The following is a 24172-nucleotide window of genomic DNA, read 5'->3' on the forward strand; positions in this document are numbered from 1 at the left end:
CCTGACAAGCACTGGTTTCACTGGACACTTTAGTGTCAAACTGCCTAATCAGAGCCATATAAAGGTACCTTTATATGGCTCTGTGCCTAATGTTTTCATCCTTGATGAGGTCCTTGCCTGTTTAGTAAATTAAATAAAACAGTCCTGGAATTCCCTCATATATAGTATGAACAAATAGTTTATGGGCAAAGTTGAATGCAGTCAAGACTGGGACTCCTCACACATCTGAGGCTTGTATTCACAGTTTATAGACATAATTTGCTACTTTGTCATTTTTTAACAAGGGCAGGCTTTTTTTGAAGTTATATTTTTGGGCTCTTGTAGTCTTAATTTGATAAGACAGAAAGTGAGTGAGGGAGAGAAGGGGAGTGGGTTTAGGAATGACCGCAGATCAGACTCAAATCTGGGTCACTGTGGACACTGAGTGTGTATGCAGCGCTGGATGTGGCGCTGCTACCACTGTGCTGCAGCTCCCCCCAGAGACAGGGTTATGTAAGGGATAATGCCCGACGAGGTGTCCATTATCAGAAATAAATGGACGACACGGAGGCGTGTTCGCGTCGGACGGTTGCTTCTGCGAAGTTAATTTATTTCTGATAATGGACGCATCGAAGGGAATTATCCCGTTTATACCATGGTCACTTACGAAATAAATAATTATGAAATCTATTATTAATACTAAATGAGTTTTAGAGCTAAAATCGTTCGTTTTTTCAGCTGTTTACAGTTGATTCCATTGTTGCGAAGCCTGCCTCCAGGCTCAACCTACTATCGTTGTTATAGTTACCATTCATAAGCATTGATATGCTTTGCATTGATATGATATGCCAGATCTACTTCATAGGTGTAGTATATCACTTTTTAAACGACACCCTTTTCAACCTAGACCATGGTATAATTGTGTTTATTCCACTGCTTGGTTGAATTTCCCATTGTCCTGCGTAGTTAAGAATGTGTATTAACATATGTTATTTGAACACCTTTGACGTAGATCCATTGTTTTGGCCACACTTGTTTATTAAATTGTCCAAACTCGTTGTGAAGTTTAAATTAATTGTCACGTTGCATCCAAGCCTTAAAATACAGACGTTCAGAACATAGCAACATTTAGCATATGACGGAGGTGGCTTTTAGGTAGTTGGATGGCAGTAGGCTGAGTAAAATAGTGATGTTTCAAAGATTCCTGAGGATATGCCCGCTGACAACGGGAGAGATGGAACTAACAACTGGCCTTTGGCCATAGCAACTATCCATTCAGAACTAGTAACGGCAGTTTGTCCTACAAGTTGAGAAATAAGTTGATATGTGTCGGGAAAAAGTAGTTCTACAAACAAGACAGTTTTAGCGATTAAAGCGTTTAAATTATAATAGTAAATGAACAAAACTAAAGTGGCAACAGTGGAATGAGCGGGATAATGGACTCCACGGTGGTCTGTTAAAAGAAATGATCACCCGGAGAGAAGAAATACTCTTTTCTGATTGGCTGGCGGGGTGGCGTTTAATTCCGAATAACGGGACACCTATGAAGTAGATCTGGTAAAAAAAAGTTTAATCGCCCTTCCATAATACCCATTCGCGCTGGATGCTGCATGACGCAACATTGACCCTCCCGCTGGATGCTGCGTAGCGCAGCATGATTTTTATTTCATGTTTCTAGGTGCTACAGACGCTTAGATATTAAATTTTGGTAGACGTTGACAATTTTTTGTATGTTTTCAGAAAACCCTCAGGAAATAAGGTTATTTAGTCTAGAATGCCATAGGATTCTATAGGCGTTTTTAGCAGGCATTTTAGGAGTAAATGGGTTAATGCTTATGAATGGTAACTATAATAACCATGGTAGGACGACGGTTGAGCCTGGAGGCAGGCTTCGCAACAATGGAATCAACTGTAAACAAGCAAACTGTCCATGCTATCGCTGTTATAGGGCCAACGAAAGTTGTACAACAAGCTGAACTAGTGGGCTTCTTTTTAAACGGAACCGTGTGTTTCCTTTGCGTGCTATAAAGGCATGGCTTTACAGTGGCAACCGGGTGATAAGCGGGATAATGGCCTTCGAGGTGTGTCCAGTTATACGGAATTAATTGACTCGGGCGGACTCCGCTGCGCGTCGTGGAGTTCTTTGCCCCTCGTCCATTAATTCCGTATAACAGCACACCTCGGTGGCCGTTATCCATTAGCCTACATAATGCACTTATGAGGTTTAAACAGCCCTCCGCTGCGCGTCAGGCCGCATTGCAACCTCGACCGTGCATTATTTTCTGTTGACAGACCACCGTGTCATCCATTATCCCTTACGTATTCAAACTCCAATCAGACTGGATGATCTTGTGATATGTGAATTATATGTCAGATTTTCTCAACTCTTTTTTTTTATTACAGCGGTGTCAGTCCCGGAGCAGCTCAAAGTGGCTTCAGTGACTCCAACATCTGTTCATCTCACATGGAGCCCACCACATGGGATGGAAAAGACTCCACACTCCTACCAGATCTCTTACCAAAGTGGAGGGTCTGAACCACAGATCATCTCTAGAGAGTCCTGCAGTGCAGACATCACAGGCCTGAAGCCATACATCAACTATAGTCTCAGTGTCTGCACTGTCTGCACTAAGCTTAAGGATGGGGAAATGAGTGAACCTGCGAAAAAAGAAGTTCGTACAGGTGAGAACTCTTGTGATAAAAAGAAAGGGCAGGTCTTCTCAATCACCCGACTGGCGTCATTTTGCACTTTAGTGTCAAACTGCCAAATGTGTTCATCTTTGCTGAGGCTTTTGCTCTTTGAATATAACATATTACAGAGTCCTGGGAATGATTCATATGTAGTATGAACAAATAATATATTGGCAAAGTTGAGTTTACTGGCTGTATGCACAAACATTTTATGTACATACTTTGCTAATCTGTCATCTTTTACCAGAGGCAGGCTTTTTTGAAGTGGTATTTTGGACCCTTCTAGTCTTGATAGAACAGGAAATGAGTGAGGGAAAAGAGATGTGGTTTGTTAAATCTCCATAGATCAGACTCAAACATGGGTGCTGCTGTCCTACCCAAGAGATAGACTTAGTCTTGTGATATGTGAATTTCATGTCAAAAAGGTTATAATTGTCTTTGGGTACGTTTACACCATCAGTTAAATGTGACCCAATTCAGATTTTTTGCTAATTTGTGGCACAGTTCCGATGTGCAGCGTGAACATGTTAACAAGGAAAAAGCACATGGATTCTGACATTTTCAGATCTGCTTCAGGCCTCATTCATATATGGAAATAAATCAGATACTAAGCAGATATGTGCCAATGTGACTGCTGTCTAAACGGGCAGATTGGATATTCCTTGTCATTTTCCACTTGCACATCTTTTACCTTTTGACATTTACATTACACATAACATTGCTTTCACATGCACAACTGGCAAAACTGTGAAATTAAAATGAAAAGGGAGATGGAAAAGGTGGAGTAAGGGCTCTCAACTTTCTTTTCACCCTTAAAATAAAACTGGCAGTGCATTTTGTGGACTTGAGATAATTCGGAAATGGTAGTTAACAACTAGCCACTGAAAAAGCCTAATAATGCAAGCTTGTGTTATTTTGTGCATTTGCAGTGCCGTCTGTATGTTTGCTTTCATCTTCGTGACCAAAATCCCTCTGATGTGCATGTGGGTTTTCATAAGTGTTAAGCAAATTAGTGAACTATGTGAACATGTACAGATGTAAACAGACAGTCCAAAACAGCTGTACCTCAAGCCCTGCTAGTGCAAATGCAGCCTTTATTACTGTATTTTTTCTTACAGCTGTGCCAGCCCCAGAGCAGCTCAAAGTAGCTTCAGTGACTCCAACATCTGCTAATCTCACATGGACCCCACCACATGGGATGGATCAGACTCCAGAATCCTACCAGATCTCTTACCACGACGGAAGGTCTGAGTCAAAGCCCTTCTCTAGACATTCATGCAGCACTATCATTGAATCCCTGGAGCCATGCAGCGACTATGTGGTCAGCGTCTGCGCTAAGCTTATGGATGGGGCAATGAGTGAACCTGCAAAACAAATGATTCATACAGGTGAGAGTTATTCTGATAGAAAACAAGGGCAAGTTCTTAGCCCACCCACTACCTGACAAGCACTGGTTTCACTGGACACTTTAGTGTCAAACTGCCTAATCAGAGCCATATAAAGGTACCTTTATATGGCTCTGTGCCTAATGTTTTCATCCTTGATGAGGTCCTTGCCTGTTTAGTAAATTAAATAAAACAGTCCTGGAATTCCCTCATATATAGTATGAACAAATAGTTTATGGGCAAAGTTGAATGCAGTCAAGACTGGGACTCCTCACACATCTGAGGCTTGTATTCACAGTTTATAGACATAATTTGCTACTTTGTCATTTTTTAACAAGGGCAGGCTTTTTTTGAAGTTATATTTTTGGGCTCTTGTAGTCTTAATTTGATAAGACAGAAAGTGAGTGAGGGAGAGAAGGGGAGTGGGTTTAGGAATGACCGCAGATCAGACTCAAATCTGGGTCACTGTGGACACTGAGTGTGTATGCAGCGCTGGATGTGGCGCTGCTACCACTGTGCTGCAGCTCCCCCCAGAGACAGGGTTATGTAAGGGATAATGCCCGACGAGGTGTCCATTATCAGAAATAAATGGACGACACGGAGGCGTGTTCGCGTCGGACGGTTGCTTCTGCGAAGTTAATTTATTTCTGATAATGGACGCATCGAAGGGAATTATCCCGTTTATACCATGGTCACTTACGAAATAAATAATTATGAAATCTATTATTAATACTAAATGAGTTTTAGAGCTAAAATCGTTCGTTTTTTCAGCTGTTTACAGTTGATTCCATTGTTGCGAAGCCTGCCTCCAGGCTCAACCTACTATCGTTGTTATAGTTACCATTCATAAGCATTGATATGCTTTGCATTGATATGATATGCCAGATCTACTTCATAGGTGTAGTATATCACTTTTTAAACGACACCCTTTTCAACCTAGACCATGGTATAATTGTGTTTATTCCACTGCTTGGTTGAATTTCCCATTGTCCTGCGTAGTTAAGAATGTGTATTAACATATGTTATTTGAACACCTTTGACGTAGATCCATTGTTTTGGCCACACTTGTTTATTAAATTGTCCAAACTCGTTGTGAAGTTTAAATTAATTGTCACGTTGCATCCAAGCCTTAAAATACAGACGTTCAGAACATAGCAACATTTAGCATATGACGGAGGTGGCTTTTAGGTAGTTGGATGGCAGTAGGCTGAGTAAAATAGTGATGTTTCAAAGATTCCTGAGGATATGCCCGCTGACAACGGGAGAGATGGAACTAACAACTGGCCTTTGGCCATAGCAACTATCCATTCAGAACTAGTAACGGCAGTTTGTCCTACAAGTTGAGAAATAAGTTGATATGTGTCGGGAAAAAGTAGTTCTACAAACAAGACAGTTTTAGCGATTAAAGCGTTTAAATTATAATAGTAAATGAACAAAACTAAAGTGGCAACAGTGGAATGAGCGGGATAATGGACTCCACGGTGGTCTGTTAAAAGAAATGATCACCCGGAGAGAAGAAATACTCTTTTCTGATTGGCTGGCGGGGTGGCGTTTAATTCCGAATAACGGGACACCTATGAAGTAGATCTGGTAAAAAAAAGTTTAATCGCCCTTCCATAATACCCATTCGCGCTGGATGCTGCATGACGCAACATTGACCCTCCCGCTGGATGCTGCGTAGCGCAGCATGATTTTTATTTCATGTTTCTAGGTGCTACAGACGCTTAGATATTAAATTTTGGTAGACGTTGACAATTTTTTGTATGTTTTCAGAAAACCCTCAGGAAATAAGGTTATTTAGTCTAGAATGCCATAGGATTCTATAGGCGTTTTTAGCAGGCATTTTAGGAGTAAATGGGTTAATGCTTATGAATGGTAACTATAATAACCATGGTAGGACGACGGTTGAGCCTGGAGGCAGGCTTCGCAACAATGGAATCAACTGTAAACAAGCAAACTGTCCATGCTATCGCTGTTATAGGGCCAACGAAAGTTGTACAACAAGCTGAACTAGTGGGCTTCTTTTTAAACGGAACCGTGTGTTTCCTTTGCGTGCTATAAAGGCATGGCTTTACAGTGGCAACCGGGTGATAAGCGGGATAATGGCCTTCGAGGTGTGTCCAGTTATACGGAATTAATTGACTCGGGCGGACTCCGCTGCGCGTCGTGGAGTTCTTTGCCCCTCGTCCATTAATTCCGTATAACAGCACACCTCGGTGGCCGTTATCCATTAGCCTACATAATGCACTTATGAGGTTTAAACAGCCCTCCGCTGCGCGTCAGGCCGCATTGCAACCTCGACCGTGCATTATTTTCTGTTGACAGACCACCGTGTCATCCATTATCCCTTACGTATTCAAACTCCAATCAGACTGGATGATCTTGTGATATGTGAATTATATGTCAGATTTTCTCAACTCTTTTTTTTTATTACAGCGGTGTCAGTCCCGGAGCAGCTCAAAGTGGCTTCAGTGACTCCAACATCTGTTCATCTCACATGGAGCCCACCACATGGGATGGAAAAGACTCCACACTCCTACCAGATCTCTTACCAAAGTGGAGGGTCTGAACCACAGATCATCTCTAGAGAGTCCTGCAGTGCAGACATCACAGGCCTGAAGCCATACATCAACTATAGTCTCAGTGTCTGCACTGTCTGCACTAAGCTTAAGGATGGGGAAATGAGTGAACCTGCGAAAAAAGAAGTTCGTACAGGTGAGAACTCTTGTGATAAAAAGAAAGGGCAGGTCTTCTCAATCACCCGACTGGCGTCATTTTGCACTTTAGTGTCAAACTGCCAAATGTGTTCATCTTTGCTGAGGCTTTTGCTCTTTGAATATAACATATTACAGAGTCCTGGGAATGATTCATATGTAATATGAACAAATAATATATTGGCAAAGTTGAGTTTACTGGCTGTATGCACAAACATTTTATGTACATACTTTGCTAATCTGTCATCTTTTACCAGAGGCAGGCTTTTTTGAAGTGGTATTTTGGACCCTTCTAGTCTTGATAGAACAGGAAATGAGTGAGGGAAAAGAGATGTGGTTTGTTAAATCTCCATAGATCAGACTCAAACATGGGTGCTGCTGTCCTACCCAAGAGATAGACTTAGTCTTGTGATATGTGAATTTCATGTCAAAAAGGTTATAATTGTCTTTGGGTACGTTTACACCATCAGTTAAATGTGACCCAATTCAGATTTTTTGCTAATTTGTGGCACAGTTCCGATGTGCAGCTTGAACATGTTAACAGGGAAAAAGCACATGGATTCTGACATTTTCAGATCTGCTTCAGGCCTCATTCATATATGGAAATAAATCAGATATGAAGCAGATATGTGCCAATGTGACTGCTGTCTAAACGGGCAGATTGAATATTCCTTGTCATTTTCAACTTGCACATCTTTTACCTTTTGACATTAACATTACACATAACAATGCTTTCACATGCACAACTGGCAGAACTGTGAAATTAAAAACGGAGATGGAAAAGGTGGAGTAAGGGCTCTCAACTTTCTTTTCACCCTTAAAATAAAACTGGCAGTGCATTTTGCGGACTTGAGATAATTCGGAAATGGTAGTTAACAACTAGCCACTGAGAGCCTAATAATGCAAGCTTGTGTTATTTTGTGCATTTGCAGTGCCGTCTGTATGTTTGCTTTCATCTTCGTGACCAAAATCCCTCTGATGTGCATGTGGGTTTTCATAAGTGTTAAGCAAATTAGTGAACTATGTGAACATGTACAGATGTAAACAGACAGTCCAAAACAGCTGTACCTCAAGCCCTGCTAGTGCAAATGCAGCCTTTATTACTGTATTTTTTCTTACAGCTGTGCCAGCCCCAGAGCAGCTCAAAGTAGCTTCAGTGACTCCAACATCTGCTAATCTCACATGGACCCCACCACATGGGATGGATCAGACTCCAGAATCCTACCAGATCTCTTACCACGACGGAAGGTCTGAGTCAAAGCCCTTCTCTAGACATTCATGCAGCACTATCATTGAATCCCTGGAGCCATGCAGCGACTATGTGGTCAGCGTCTGCGCTAAGCTTATGGATGGGGCAATGAGTGAACCTGCAAAACAAATGATTCATACAGGTGAGAGTTATTCTGATAGAAAACAAGGGCAAGTTCTTAGCCCACCCACTACCTGACAAGCACTGGTTTCACTGGACACTTTAGTGTCAAACTGCCTAATCAGAGCCATATAAAGGTACCTTTATATGGCTCTGTGCCTAATGTTTTCATCCTTGATGAGGTCCTTGCCTGTTTAGTAAATTAAATAAAACAGTCCTGGAATTCCCTCATATATAGTATGAACAAATAGTTTATGGGCAAAGTTGAATGCAGTCAAGACTGGGACTCCTCACACATCTGAGGCTTGTATTCACAGTTTATAGACATAATTTGCTACTTTGTCATTTTTTAACAAGGGCAGGCTTTTTTTGAAGTTATATTTTTGGGCTCTTGTAGTCTTAATTTGATAAGACAGAAAGTGAGTGAGGGAGAGAAGGGGAGTGGGTTTAGGAATGACCGCAGATCAGACTCAAATCTGGGTCACTGTGGACACTGAGTGTGTATGCAGCGCTGGATGTGGCGCTGCTACCACTGTGCTGCAGCTCCCCCCAGAGACAGGGTTATGTAAGGGATAATGCCCGACGAGGTGTCCATTATCAGAAATAAATGGACGACACGGAGGCGTGTTCGCGTCGGACGGTTGCTTCTGCGAAGTTAATTTATTTCTGATAATGGACGCATCGAAGGGAATTATCCCGTTTATACCATGGTCACTTACGAAATAAATAATTATGAAATCTATTATTAATACTAAATGAGTTTTAGAGCTAAAATCGTTCGTTTTTTCAGCTGTTTACAGTTGATTCCATTGTTGCGAAGCCTGCCTCCAGGCTCAACCTACTATCGTTGTTATAGTTACCATTCATAAGCATTGATATGCTTTGCATTGATATGATATGCCAGATCTACTTCATAGGTGTAGTATATCACTTTTTAAACGACACCCTTTTCAACCTAGACCATGGTATAATTGTGTTTATTCCACTGCTTGGTTGAATTTCCCATTGTCCTGCGTAGTTAAGAATGTGTATTAACATATGTTATTTGAACACCTTTGACGTAGATCCATTGTTTTGGCCACACTTGTTTATTAAATTGTCCAAACTCGTTGTGAAGTTTAAATTAATTGTCACGTTGCATCCAAGCCTTAAAATACAGACGTTCAGAACATAGCAACATTTAGCATATGACGGAGGTGGCTTTTAGGTAGTTGGATGGCAGTAGGCTGAGTAAAATAGTGATGTTTCAAAGATTCCTGAGGATATGCCCGCTGACAACGGGAGAGATGGAACTAACAACTGGCCTTTGGCCATAGCAACTATCCATTCAGAACTAGTAACGGCAGTTTGTCCTACAAGTTGAGAAATAAGTTGATATGTGTCGGGAAAAAGTAGTTCTACAAACAAGACAGTTTTAGCGATTAAAGCGTTTAAATTATAATAGTAAATGAACAAAACTAAAGTGGCAACAGTGGAATGAGCGGGATAATGGACTCCACGGTGGTCTGTTAAAAGAAATGATCACCCGGAGAGAAGAAATACTCTTTTCTGATTGGCTGGCGGGGTGGCGTTTAATTCCGAATAACGGGACACCTATGAAGTAGATCTGGTAAAAAAAAGTTTAATCGCCCTTCCATAATACCCATTCGCGCTGGATGCTGCATGACGCAACATTGACCCTCCCGCTGGATGCTGCGTAGCGCAGCATGATTTTTATTTCATGTTTCTAGGTGCTACAGACGCTTAGATATTAAATTTTGGTAGACGTTGACAATTTTTTGTATGTTTTCAGAAAACCCTCAGGAAATAAGGTTATTTAGTCTAGAATGCCATAGGATTCTATAGGCGTTTTTAGCAGGCATTTTAGGAGTAAATGGGTTAATGCTTATGAATGGTAACTATAATAACCATGGTAGGACGACGGTTGAGCCTGGAGGCAGGCTTCGCAACAATGGAATCAACTGTAAACAAGCAAACTGTCCATGCTATCGCTGTTATAGGGCCAACGAAAGTTGTACAACAAGCTGAACTAGTGGGCTTCTTTTTAAACGGAACCGTGTGTTTCCTTTGCGTGCTATAAAGGCATGGCTTTACAGTGGCAACCGGGTGATAAGCGGGATAATGGCCTTCGAGGTGTGTCCAGTTATACGGAATTAATTGACTCGGGCGGACTCCGCTGCGCGTCGTGGAGTTCTTTGCCCCTCGTCCATTAATTCCGTATAACAGCACACCTCGGTGGCCGTTATCCATTAGCCTACATAATGCACTTATGAGGTTTAAACAGCCCTCCGCTGCGCGTCAGGCCGCATTGCAACCTCGACCGTGCATTATTTTCTGTTGACAGACCACCGTGTCATCCATTATCCCTTACGTATTCAAACTCCAATCAGACTGGATGATCTTGTGATATGTGAATTATATGTCAGATTTTCTCAACTCTTTTTTTTTATTACAGCGGTGTCAGTCCCGGAGCAGCTCAAAGTGGCTTCAGTGACTCCAACATCTGTTCATCTCACATGGAGCCCACCACATGGGATGGAAAAGACTCCACACTCCTACCAGATCTCTTACCAAAGTGGAGGGTCTGAACCACAGATCATCTCTAGAGAGTCCTGCAGTGCAGACATCACAGGCCTGAAGCCATACATCAACTATAGTCTCAGTGTCTGCACTGTCTGCACTAAGCTTAAGGATGGGGAAATGAGTGAACCTGCGAAAAAAGAAGTTCGTACAGGTGAGAACTCTTGTGATAAAAAGAAAGGGCAGGTCTTCTCAATCACCCGACTGGCGTCATTTTGCACTTTAGTGTCAAACTGCCAAATGTGTTCATCTTTGCTGAGGCTTTTGCTCTTTGAATATAACATATTACAGAGTCCTGGGAATGATTCATATGTAGTATGAACAAATAATATATTGGCAAAGTTGAGTTTACTGGCTGTATGCACAAACATTTTATGTACATACTTTGCTAATCTGTCATCTTTTACCAGAGGCAGGCTTTTTTGAAGTGGTATTTTGGACCCTTCTAGTCTTGATAGAACAGGAAATGAGTGAGGGAAAAGAGATGTGGTTTGTTAAATCTCCATAGATCAGACTCAAACATGGGTGCTGCTGTCCTACCCAAGAGATAGACTTAGTCTTGTGATATGTGAATTTCATGTCAAAAAGGTTATAATTGTCTTTGGGTACGTTTACACCATCAGTTAAATGTGACCCAATTCAGATTTTTTGCTAATTTGTGGCACAGTTCCGATGTGCAGCTTGAACATGTTAACAGGGAAAAAGCACATGGATTCTGACATTTTCAGATCTGCTTCAGGCCTCATTCATATATGGAAATAAATCAGATATGAAGCAGATATGTGCCAATGTGACTGCTGTCTAAACGGGCAGATTGAATATTCCTTGTCATTTTCAACTTGCACATCTTTTACCTTTTGACATTAACATTACACATAACAATGCTTTCACATGCACAACTGGCAGAACTGTGAAATTAAAAACGGAGATGGAAAAGGTGGAGTAAGGGCTCTCAACTTTCTTTTCACCCTTAAAATAAAACTGGCAGTGCATTTTGCGGACTTGAGATAATTCGGAAATGGTAGTTAACAACTAGCCACTGAGAGCCTAATAATGCAAGCTTGTGTTATTTTGTGCATTTGCAGTGCCGTCTGTATGTTTGCTTTCATCTTCGTGACCAAAATCCCTCTGATGTGCATGTGGGTTTTCATAAGTGTTAAGCAAATTAGTGAACTATGTGAACATGAACAGATGTAAACAGACAGTCCAAAACAGCTGTACCTCAAGCCCTGCTAGTGCAAATGCAGCCTTTATTACTGTATTTTTTCTTACAGCTGTGCCAGCCCCAGAGCAGCTCAAAGTAGCTTCAGTGACTCCAACATCTGCTAATCTCACATGGACCCCACCACATGGGATGGATCAGACTCCAGAATCCTACCAGATCTCTTACCACGACGGAAGGTCTGAGTCAAAGCCCTTCTCTAGACATTCATGCAGCACTATCATTGAATCCCTGGAGCCATGCAGCGACTATGTGGTCAGCGTCTGCGCTAAGCTTATGGATGGGGCAATGAGTGAACCTGCAAAACAAATGATTCATACAGGTGAGAGTTATTCTGATAGAAAACAAGGGCAAGTTCTTAGCCCACCCACTACCTGACAAGCACTGGTTTCACTGGACACTTTAGTGTCAAACTGCCTAATCAGAGCCATATAAAGGTACCTTTATATGGCTCTGTGCCTAATGTTTTCATCCTTGATGAGGTCCTTGCCTGTTTAGTAAATTAAATAAAACAGTCCTGGAATTCCCTCATATATAGTATGAACAAATAGTTTATGGGCAAAGTTGAATGCAGTCAAGACTGGGACTCCTCACACATCTGAGGCTTGTATTCACAGTTTATAGACATAATTTGCTACTTTGTCATTTTTTAACAAGGGCAGGCTTTTTTTGAAGTTATATTTTTGGGCTCTTGTAGTCTTAATTTGATAAGACAGAAAGTGAGTGAGGGAGAGAAGGGGAGTGGGTTTAGGAATGACCGCAGATCAGACTCAAATCTGGGTCACTGTGGACACTGAGTGTGTATGCAGCGCTGGATGTGGCGCTGCTACCACTGTGCTGCAGCTCCCCCCAGAGACAGGGTTATGTAAGGGATAATGCCCGACGAGGTGTCCATTATCAGAAATAAATGGACGACACGGAGGCGTGTTCGCGTCGGACGGTTGCTTCTGCGAAGTTAATTTATTTCTGATAATGGACGCATCGAAGGGAATTATCCCGTTTATACCATGGTCACTTACGAAATAAATAATTATGAAATCTATTATTAATACTAAATGAGTTTTAGAGCTAAAATCGTTCGTTTTTTCAGCTGTTTACAGTTGATTCCATTGTTGCGAAGCCTGCCTCCAGGCTCAACCTACTATCGTTGTTATAGTTACCATTCATAAGCATTGATATGCTTTGCATTGATATGATATGCCAGATCTACTTCATAGGTGTAGTATATCACTTTTTAAACGACACCCTTTTCAACCTAGACCATGGTATAATTGTGTTTATTCCACTGCTTGGTTGAATTTCCCATTGTCCTGCGTAGTTAAGAATGTGTATTAACATATGTTATTTGAACACCTTTGACGTAGATCCATTGTTTTGGCCACACTTGTTTATTAAATTGTCCAAACTCGTTGTGAAGTTTAAATTAATTGTCACGTTGCATCCAAGCCTTAAAATACAGACGTTCAGAACATAGCAACATTTAGCATATGACGGAGGTGGCTTTTAGGTAGTTGGATGGCAGTAGGCTGAGTAAAATAGTGATGTTTCAAAGATTCCTGAGGATATGCCCGCTGACAACGGGAGAGATGGAACTAACAACTGGCCTTTGGCCATAGCAACTATCCATTCAGAACTAGTAACGGCAGTTTGTCCTACAAGTTGAGAAATAAGTTGATATGTGTCGGGAAAAAGTAGTTCTACAAACAAGACAGTTTTAGCGATTAAAGCGTTTAAATTATAATAGTAAATGAACAAAACTAAAGTGGCAACAGTGGAATGAGCGGGATAATGGACTCCACGGTGGTCTGTTAAAAGAAATGATCACCCGGAGAGAAGAAATACTCTTTTCTGATTGGCTGGCGGGGTGGCGTTTAATTCCGAATAACGGGACACCTATGAAGTAGATCTGGTAAAAAAAAGTTTAATCGCCCTTCCATAATACCCATTCGCGCTGGATGCTGCATGACGCAACATTGACCCTCCCGCTGGATGCTGCGTAGCGCAGCATGATTTTTATTTCATGTTTCTAGGTGCTACAGACGCTTAGATATTAAATTTTGGTAGACGTTGACAATTTTTTGTATGTTTTCAGAAAACCCTCAGGAAATAAGGTTATTTAGTCTAGAATGCCATAGGATTCTATAGGCGTTTTTAGCAGGCATTTTAGGAGTAAATGGGTTAATGCTTATGAATGGTAACTATAATAACCATGGTAGGACGACGGTTGAGCCTGGAGGCAGGCTTCGCAACAATGGAATCAACTGTAAACAAGCAAACTGTCCATGCTATCGCTGTTATAGGGCCAACGAAAGTTGTACAACAAGCTGAACTAGTGGGCTTCTTTTTAAACGGAACCGTGTGTTTCCTTTGCGTGCTATAAAGGCATGGCTTTACAGTGGCAACCGGGTGATAAGCGGGATAATGGCCTTCGAGGTGTGTCCAGTTATACGGAATTAATTGACTCGGGCGGACTCCGCTGCGCGTCGTGGAGTTCTTTGCCCCTCGTCCATTAATTCCGTATAACAGCACACCTCGGTGGCCGTTATCCATTAGCCTACATAATGCACTTATGAGGTTTAAACAGCCCTCCGCTGCGCGTCAGGCCGCATTGCAACCTCGACCGTGCATTATTTTCTGTTGACAGACCACCGTGTCATCCATTATCCCTTACGTATTCAAACTCCAATCAGACTGGATGATCTTGTGATATGTGAATTATATGTCAGATTTTCTCAACTCTTTTTTTTTATTACAGCGGTGTCAGTCCCGGAGCAGCTCAAAGTGGCTTCAGTGACTCCAACATCTGTTCATCTCACATGGAGCCCACCACATGGGATGGAAAAGACTCCACACTCCTACCAGATCTCTTACCAAAGTGGAGGGTCTGAACCACAGATCATCTCTAGAGAGTCCTGCAGTGCAGACATCACAGGCCTGAAGCCATACATCAACTATAGTCTCAGTGTCTGCACTGTCTGCACTAAGCTTAAGGATGGGGAAATGAGTGAACCTGCGAAAAAAGAAGTTCGTACAGGTGAGAACTCTTGTGATAAAAAGAAAGGGCAGGTCTTCTCAATCACCCGACTGGCGTCATTTTGCACTTTAGTGTCAAACTGCCAAATGTGTTCATCTTTGCTGAGGCTTTTGCTCTTTGAATATAACATATTACAGAGTCCTGGGAATGATTCATATGTAGTATGAACAAATAATATATTGGCAAAGTTGAGTTTACTGGCTGTATGCACAAACATTTTATGTACATACTTTGCTAATCTGTCATCTTTTACCAGAGGCAGGCTTTTTTGAAGTGGTATTTTGGACCCTTCTAGTCTTGATAGAACAGGAAATGAGTGAGGGAAAAGAGATGTGGTTTGTTAAATCTCCATAGATCAGACTCAAACATGGGTGCTGCTGTCCTACCCAAGAGATAGACTTAGTCTTGTGATATGTGAATTTCATGTCAAAAAGGTTATAATTGTCTTTGGGTACGTTTACACCATCAGTTAAATGTGACCCAATTCAGATTTTTTGCTAATTTGTGGCACAGTTCCGATGTGCAGCTTGAACATGTTAACAGGGAAAAAGCACATGGATTCTGACATTTTCAGATCTGCTTCAGGCCTCATTCATATATGGAAATAAATCAGATATGAAGCAGATATGTGCCAATGTGACTGCTGTCTAAACGGGCAGATTGAATATTCCTTGTCATTTTCAACTTGCACATCTTTTACCTTTTGACATTAACATTACACATAACAATGCTTTCACATGCACAACTGGCAGAACTGTGAAATTAAAAACGGAGATGGAAAAGGTGGAGTAAGGGCTCTCAACTTTCTTTTCACCCTTAAAATAAAACTGGCAGTGCATTTTGCGGACTTGAGATAATTCGGAAATGGTAGTTAACAACTAGCCACTGAGAGCCTAATAATGCAAGCTTGTGTTATTTTGTGCATTTGCAGTGCCGTCTGTATGTTTGCTTTCATCTTCGTGACCAAAATCCCTCTGATGTGCATGTGGGTTTTCATAAGTGTTAAGCAAATTAGTGAACTATGTGAACATGTACAGATGTAAACAGACAGTCCAAAACAGCTGTACCTCAAGCCCTGCTAGTGCAAATGCAGCCTTTATTACTGTATTTTTTCTTACAGCTGTGCCAGCCCCAGAGCAGCTCAAAGTAGCTTCAGTGACTCCAACATCTGCTAATCTCACATGGACCCCACCACATGGGATGGATCAGACTCCAGAATCCTACCAGATCTCTTACCACGACGGAAGGTCTGAGTCAAAGCCCTTCTCTAGACATTCATGCAGCACTATCATTGAATCCCTGGAGCCATGCAGCGACTATGTGGTCAGCGTCTGCGCTAAGCTTATGGATGGGGCAATGAGTGAACCTGCAAAACAAATGATTCATACAGGTGAGAGTTATTCTGATAGAAAACAAGGGCAAGTTCTTAGCCCACCCACTACCTGACAAGCACTGGTTTCACTGGACACTTTAGTGTCAAACTGCCTAATCAGAGCCATATAAAGGTACCTTTATATGGCTCTGTGCCTAATGTTTTCATCCTTGATGAGGTCCTTGCCTGTTTAGTAAATTAAATAAAACAGTCCTGGAATTCCCTCATATATAGTATGAACAAATAGTTTATGGGCAAAGTTGAATGCAGTCAAGACTGGGACTCCTCACACATCTGAGGCTTGTATTCACAGTTTATAGACATAATTTGCTACTTTGTCATTTTTTAACAAGGGCAGGCTTTTTTTGAAGTTATATTTTTGGGCTCTTGTAGTCTTAATTTGATAAGACAGAAAGTGAGTGAGGGAGAGAAGGGGAGTGGGTTTAGGAATGACCGCAGATCAGACTCAAATCTGGGTCACTGTGGACACTGAGTGTGTATGCAGCGCTGGATGTGGCGCTGCTACCACTGTGCTGCAGCTCCCCCCAGAGACAGGGTTATGTAAGGGATAATGCCCGACGAGGTGTCCATTATCAGAAATAAATGGACGACACGGAGGCGTGTTCGCGTCGGACGGTTGCTTCTGCGAAGTTAATTTATTTCTGATAATGGACGCATCGAAGGGAATTATCCCGTTTATACCATGGTCACTTACGAAATAAATAATTATGAAATCTATTATTAATACTAAATGAGTTTTAGAGCTAAAATCGTTCGTTTTTTCAGCTGTTTACAGTTGATTCCATTGTTGCGAAGCCTGCCTCCAGGCTCAACCTACTATCGTTGTTATAGTTACCATTCATAAGCATTGATATGCTTTGCATTGATATGATATGCCAGATCTACTTCATAGGTGTAGTATATCACTTTTTAAACGACACCCTTTTCAACCTAGACCATGGTATAATTGTGTTTATTCCACTGCTTGGTTGAATTTCCCATTGTCCTGCGTAGTTAAGAATGTGTATTAACATATGTTATTTGAACACCTTTGACGTAGATCCATTGTTTTGGCCACACTTGTTTATTAAATTGTCCAAACTCGTTGTGAAGTTTAAATTAATTGTCACGTTGCATCCAAGCCTTAAAATACAGACGTTCAGAACATAGCAACATTTAGCATATGACGGAGGTGGCTTTTAGGTAGTTGGATGGCAGTAGGCTGAGTAAAATAGTGATGTTTCAAAGATTCCTGAGGATATGCCCGCTGACAACGGGAGAGATGGAACTAACAACTGGCCTTTGGCCATAGCAACTATCCATTCAGAACTAGTAACGGCAGTTTGTCCTACAAGTTGAGAAATAAGTTGATATGTGTCGGGAAAAAGTAGTTCTACAAACAAGACAGTTTTAGCGATTAAAGCGTTTAAATTATAATAGTAAATGAACAAAACTAAAGTGGCAACAGTGGAATGAGCGGGATAATGGACTCCACGGTGGTCTGTTAAAAGAAATGATCACCCGGAGAGAAGAAATACTCTTTTCTGATTGGCTGGCGGGGTGGCGTTTAATTCCGAATAACGGGACACCTATGAAGTAGATCTGGTAAAAAAAAGTTTAATCGCCCTTCCATAATACCCATTCGCGCTGGATGCTGCATGACGCAACATTGACCCTCCCGCTGGATGCTGCGTAGCGCAGCATGATTTTTATTTCATGTTTCTAGGTGCTACAGACGCTTAGATATTAAATTTTGGTAGACGTTGACAATTTTTTGTATGTTTTCAGAAAACCCTCAGGAAATAAGGTTATTTAGTCTAGAATGCCATAGGATTCTATAGGCGTTTTTAGCAGGCATTTTAGGAGTAAATGGGTTAATGCTTATGAATGGTAACTATAATAACCATGGTAGGACGACGGTTGAGCCTGGAGGCAGGCTTCGCAACAATGGAATCAACTGTAAACAAGCAAACTGTCCATGCTATCGCTGTTATAGGGCCAACGAAAGTTGTACAACAAGCTGAACTAGTGGGCTTCTTTTTAAACGGAACCGTGTGTTTCCTTTGCGTGCTATAAAGGCATGGCTTTACAGTGGCAACCGGGTGATAAGCGGGATAATGGCCTTCGAGGTGTGTCCAGTTATACGGAATTAATTGACTCGGGCGGACTCCGCTGCGCGTCGTGGAGTTCTTTGCCCCTCGTCCATTAATTCCGTATAACAGCACACCTCGGTGGCCGTTATCCATTAGCCTACATAATGCACTTATGAGGTTTAAACAGCCCTCCGCTGCGCGTCAGGCCGCATTGCAACCTCGACCGTGCATTATTTTCTGTTGACAGACCACCGTGTCATCCATTATCCCTTACGTATTCAAACTCCAATCAGACTGGATGATCTTGTGATATGTGAATTATATGTCAGATTTTCTCAACTCTTTTTTTTTATTACAGCGGTGTCAGTCCCGGAGCAGCTCAAAGTGGCTTCAGTGACTCCAACATCTGTTCATCTCACATGGAGCCCACCACATGGGATGGAAAAGACTCCACACTCCTACCAGATCTCTTACCAAAGTGGAGGGTCTGAACCACAGATCATCTCTAGAGAGTCCTGCAGTGCAGACATCACAGGCCTGAAGCCATACATCAACTATAGTCTCAGTGTCTGCACTGTCTGCACTAAGCTTAAGGATGGGGAAATGAGTGAACCTGCGAAAAAAGAAGTTCGTACAGGTGAGAACTCTTGTGATAAAAAGAAAGGGCAGGTCTTCTCAATCACCCGACTGGCGTCATTTTGCACTTTAGTGTCAAACTGCCAAATGTGTTCATCTTTGCTGAGGCTTTTGCTCTTTGAATATAACATATTACAGAGTCCTGGGAATGATTCATATGTAGTATGAACAAATAATATATTGGCAAAGTTGAGTTTACTGGCTGTATGCACAAACATTTTATGTACATACTTTGCTAATCTGTCATCTTTTACCAGAGGCAGGCTTTTTTGAAGTGGTATTTTGGACCCTTCTAGTCTTGATAGAACAGGAAATGAGTGAGGGAAAAGAGATGTGGTTTGTTAAATCTCCATAGATCAGACTCAAACATGGGTGCTGCTGTCCTACCCAAGAGATAGACTTAGTCTTGTGATATGTGAATTTCATGTCAAAAAGGTTATAATTGTCTTTGGGTACGTTTACACCATCAGTTAAATGTGACCCAATTCAGATTTTTTGCTAATTTGTGGCACAGTTCCGATGTGCAGCTTGAACATGTTAACAGGGAAAAAGCACATGGATTCTGACATTTTCAGATCTGCTTCAGGCCTCATTCATATATGGAAATAAATCAGATATGAAGCAGATATGTGCCAATGTGACTGCTGTCTAAACGGGCAGATTGAATATTCCTTGTCATTTTCAACTTGCACATCTTTTACCTTTTGACATTAACATTACACATAACAATGCTTTCACATGCACAACTGGCAGAACTGTGAAATTAAAAACGGAGATGGAAAAGGTGGAGTAAGGGCTCTCAACTTTCTTTTCACCCTTAAAATAAAACTGGCAGTGCATTTTGCGGACTTGAGATAATTCGGAAATGGTAGTTAACAACTAGCCACTGAGAGCCTAATAATGCAAGCTTGTGTTATTTTGTGCATTTGCAGTGCCGTCTGTATGTTTGCTTTCATCTTCGTGACCAAAATCCCTCTGATGTGCATGTGGGTTTTCATAAGTGTTAAGCAAATTAGTGAACTATGTGAACATGAACAGATGTAAACAGACAGTCCAAAACAGCTGTACCTCAAGCCCTGCTAGTGCAAATGCAGCCTTTATTACTGTATTTTTTCTTACAGCTGTGCCAGCCCCAGAGCAGCTCAAAGTAGCTTCAGTGACTCCAACATCTGCTAATCTCACATGGACCCCACCACATGGGATGGATCAGACTCCAGAATCCTACCAGATCTCTTACCACGACGGAAGGTCTGAGTCAAAGCCCTTCTCTAGACATTCATGCAGCACTATCATTGAATCCCTGGAGCCATGCAGCGACTATGTGGTCAGCGTCTGCGCTAAGCTTATGGATGGGGCAATGAGTGAACCTGCAAAACAAATGATTCATACAGGTGAGAGTTATTCTGATAGAAAACAAGGGCAAGTTCTTAGCCCACCCACTACCTGACAAGCACTGGTTTCACTGGACACTTTAGTGTCAAACTGCCTAATCAGAGCCATATAAAGGTACCTTTATATGGCTCTGTGCCTAATGTTTTCATCCTTGATGAGGTCCTTGCCTGTTTAGTAAATTAAATAAAACAGTCCTGGAATTCCCTCATATATAGTATGAACAAATAGTTTATGGGCAAAGTTGAATGCAGTCAAGACTGGGACTCCTCACACATCTGAGGCTTGTATTCACAGTTTATAGACATAATTTGCTACTTTGTCATTTTTTAACAAGGGCAGGCTTTTTTTGAAGTTATATTTTTGGGCTCTTGTAGTCTTAATTTGATAAGACAGAAAGTGAGTGAGGGAGAGAAGGGGAGTGGGTTTAGGAATGACCGCAGATCAGACTCAAATCTGGGTCACTGTGGACACTGAGTGTGTATGCAGCGCTGGATGTGGCGCTGCTACCACTGTGCTGCAGCTCCCCCCAGAGACAGGGTTATGTAAGGGATAATGCCCGACGAGGTGTCCATTATCAGAAATAAATGGACGACACGGAGGCGTGTTCGCGTCGGACGGTTGCTTCTGCGAAGTTAATTTATTTCTGATAATGGACGCATCGAAGGGAATTATCCCGTTTATACCATGGTCACTTACGAAATAAATAATTATGAAATCTATTATTAATACTAAATGAGTTTTAGAGCTAAAATCGTTCGTTTTTTCAGCTGTTTACAGTTGATTCCATTGTTGCGAAGCCTGCCTCCAGGCTCAACCTACTATCGTTGTTATAGTTACCATTCATAAGCATTGATATGCTTTGCATTGATATGATATGCCAGATCTACTTCATAGGTGTAGTATATCACTTTTTAAACGACACCCTTTTCAACCTAGACCATGGTATAATTGTGTTTATTCCACTGCTTGGTTGAATTTCCCATTGTCCTGCGTAGTTAAGAATGTGTATTAACATATGTTATTTGAACACCTTTGACGTAGATCCATTGTTTTGGCCACACTTGTTTATTAAATTGTCCAAACTCGTTGTGAAGTTTAAATTAATTGTCACGTTGCATCCAAGCCTTAAAATACAGACGTTCAGAACATAGCAACATTTAGCATATGACGGAGGTGGCTTTTAGGTAGTTGGATGGCAGTAGGCTGAGTAAAATAGTGATGTTTCAAAGATTCCTGAGGATATGCCCGCTGACAACGGGAGAGATGGAACTAACAACTGGCCTTTGGCCATAGCAACTATCCATTCAGAACTAGTAACGGCAGTTTGTCCTACAAGTTGAGAAATAAGTTGATATGTGTCGGGAAAAAGTAGTTCTACAAACAAGACAGTTTTAGCGATTAAAGCGTTTAAATTATAATAGTAAATGAACAAAACTAAAGTGGCAACAGTGGAATGAGCGGGATAATGGACTCCACGGTGGTCTGTTAAAAGAAATGATCACCCGGAGAGAAGAAATACTCTTTTCTGATTGGCTGGCGGGGTGGCGTTTAATTCCGAATAACGGGACACCTATGAAGTAGATCTGGTAAAAAAAAGTTTAATCGCCCTTCCATAATACCCATTCGCGCTGGATGCTGCATGACGCAACATTGACCCTCCCGCTGGATGCTGCGTAGCGCAGCATGATTTTTATTTCATGTTTCTAGGTGCTACAGACGCTTAGATATTAAATTTTGGTAGACGTTGACAATTTTTTGTATGTTTTCAGAAAACCCTCAGGAAATAAGGTTATTTAGTCTAGAATGCCATAGGATTCTATAGGCGTTTTTAGCAGGCATTTTAGGAGTAAATGGGTTAATGCTTATGAATGGTAACTATAATAACCATGGTAGGACGACGGTTGAGCCTGGAGGCAGGCTTCGCAACAATGGAATCAACTGTAAACAAGCAAACTGTCCATGCTATCGCTGTTATAGGGCCAACGAAAGTTGTACAACAAGCTGAACTAGTGGGCTTCTTTTTAAACGGAACCGTGTGTTTCCTTTGCGTGCTATAAAGGCATGGCTTTACAGTGGCAACCGGGTGATAAGCGGGATAATGGCCTTCGAGGTGTGTCCAGTTATACGGAATTAATTGACTCGGGCGGACTCCGCTGCGCGTCGTGGAGTTCTTTGCCCCTCGTCCATTAATTCCGTATAACAGCACACCTCGGTGGCCGTTATCCATTAGCCTACATAATGCACTTATGAGGTTTAAACAGCCCTCCGCTGCGCGTCAGGCCGCATTGCAACCTCGACCGTGCATTATTTTCTGTTGACAGACCACCGTGTCATCCATTATCCCTTACGTATTCAAACTCCAATCAGACTGGATGATCTTGTGATATGTGAATTATATGTCAGATTTTCTCAACTCTTTTTTTTTATTACAGCGGTGTCAGTCCCGGAGCAGCTCAAAGTGGCTTCAGTGACTCCAACATCTGTTCATCTCACATGGAGCCCACCACATGGGATGGAAAAGACTCCACACTCCTACCAGATCTCTTACCAAAGTGGAGGGTCTGAACCACAGATCATCTCTAGAGAGTCCTGCAGTGCAGACATCACAGGCCTGAAGCCATACATCAACTATAGTCTCAGTGTCTGCACTGTCTGCACTAAGCTTAAGGATGGGGAAATGAGTGAACCTGCGAAAAAAGAAGTTCGTACAGGTGAGAACTCTTGTGATAAAAAGAAAGGGCAGGTCTTCTCAATCACCCGACTGGCGTCATTTTGCACTTTAGTGTCAAACTGCCAAATGTGTTCATCTTTGCTGAGGCTTTTGCTCTTTGAATATAACATATTACAGAGTCCTGGGAATGATTCATATGTAGTATGAACAAATAATATATTGGCAAAGTTGAGTTTACTGGCTGTATGCACAAACATTTTATGTACATACTTTGCTAATCTGTCATCTTTTACCAGAGGCAGGCTTTTTTGAAGTGGTATTTTGGACCCTTCTAGTCTTGATAGAACAGGAAATGAGTGAGGGAAAAGAGATGTGGTTTGTTAAATCTCCATAGATCAGACTCAAACATGGGTGCTGCTGTCCTACCCAAGAGATAGACTTAGTCTTGTGATATGTGAATTTCATGTCAAAAAGGTTATAATTGTCTTTGGGTACGTTTACACCATCAGTTAAATGTGACCCAATTCAGATTTTTTGCTAATTTGTGGCACAGTTCCGATGTGCAGCTTGAACATGTTAACAGGGAAAAAGCACATGGATTCTGACATTTTCAGATCTGCTTCAGGCCTCATTCATATATGGAAATAAATCAGATATGAAGCAGATATGTGCCAATGTGACTGCTGTCTAAACGGGCAGATTGAATATTCCTTGTCATTTTCAACTTGCACATCTTTTACCTTTTGACATTAACATTACACATAACAATGCTTTCACATGCACAACTGGCAGAACTGTGAAATTAAAAACGGAGATGGAAAAGGTGGAGTAAGGGCTCTCAACTTTCTTTTCACCCTTAAAATAAAACTGGCAGTGCATTTTGCGGACTTGAGATAATTCGGAAATGGTAGTTAACAACTAGCCACTGAGAGCCTAATAATGCAAGCTTGTGTTATTTTGTGCATTTGCAGTGCCGTCTGTATGTTTGCTTTCATCTTCGTGACCAAAATCCCTCTGATGTGCATGTGGGTTTT

At 41.6% G+C, this 24172-nt stretch overlaps 1 protein-coding gene across 1 annotated transcript in view; it reads left to right on the forward strand.

Moving 5' to 3' along the window:
* LOC143127056 (tenascin-X-like) overlaps positions 1 to 24172 on the forward strand; it is a 61969-nt gene that overhangs the window by 21150 nt on the left and 16647 nt on the right. Inside the window, exons 15-25 of the mRNA XM_076288358.1 lie at positions 2383 to 2661; positions 3789 to 4058; positions 6492 to 6770; positions 7891 to 8160; positions 10594 to 10872; positions 11993 to 12262; positions 14696 to 14974; positions 16095 to 16364; positions 18798 to 19076; positions 20197 to 20466; positions 22900 to 23178. Coding sequence (XP_076144473.1) covers positions 2383 to 2661; positions 3789 to 4058; positions 6492 to 6770; positions 7891 to 8160; positions 10594 to 10872; positions 11993 to 12262; positions 14696 to 14974; positions 16095 to 16364; positions 18798 to 19076; positions 20197 to 20466; positions 22900 to 23178 — 3024 coding nt within the window. The remainder of the gene's footprint in view (positions 1 to 2382; positions 2662 to 3788; positions 4059 to 6491; positions 6771 to 7890; positions 8161 to 10593; positions 10873 to 11992; positions 12263 to 14695; positions 14975 to 16094; positions 16365 to 18797; positions 19077 to 20196; positions 20467 to 22899; positions 23179 to 24172) is intronic.

The sequence above is a fragment of the Alosa pseudoharengus genome, unplaced genomic scaffold (assembly GCF_046254945.1).
Source record: "Alosa pseudoharengus isolate Yale_2024_CS ecotype anadromous, Long Island Sound unplaced genomic scaffold, YU_APseudo_1.1 YU_APseudo_1.1_scf_17, whole genome shotgun sequence".
NCBI lineage: Eukaryota > Metazoa > Chordata > Actinopteri > Clupeiformes > Clupeidae > Alosa > Alosa pseudoharengus.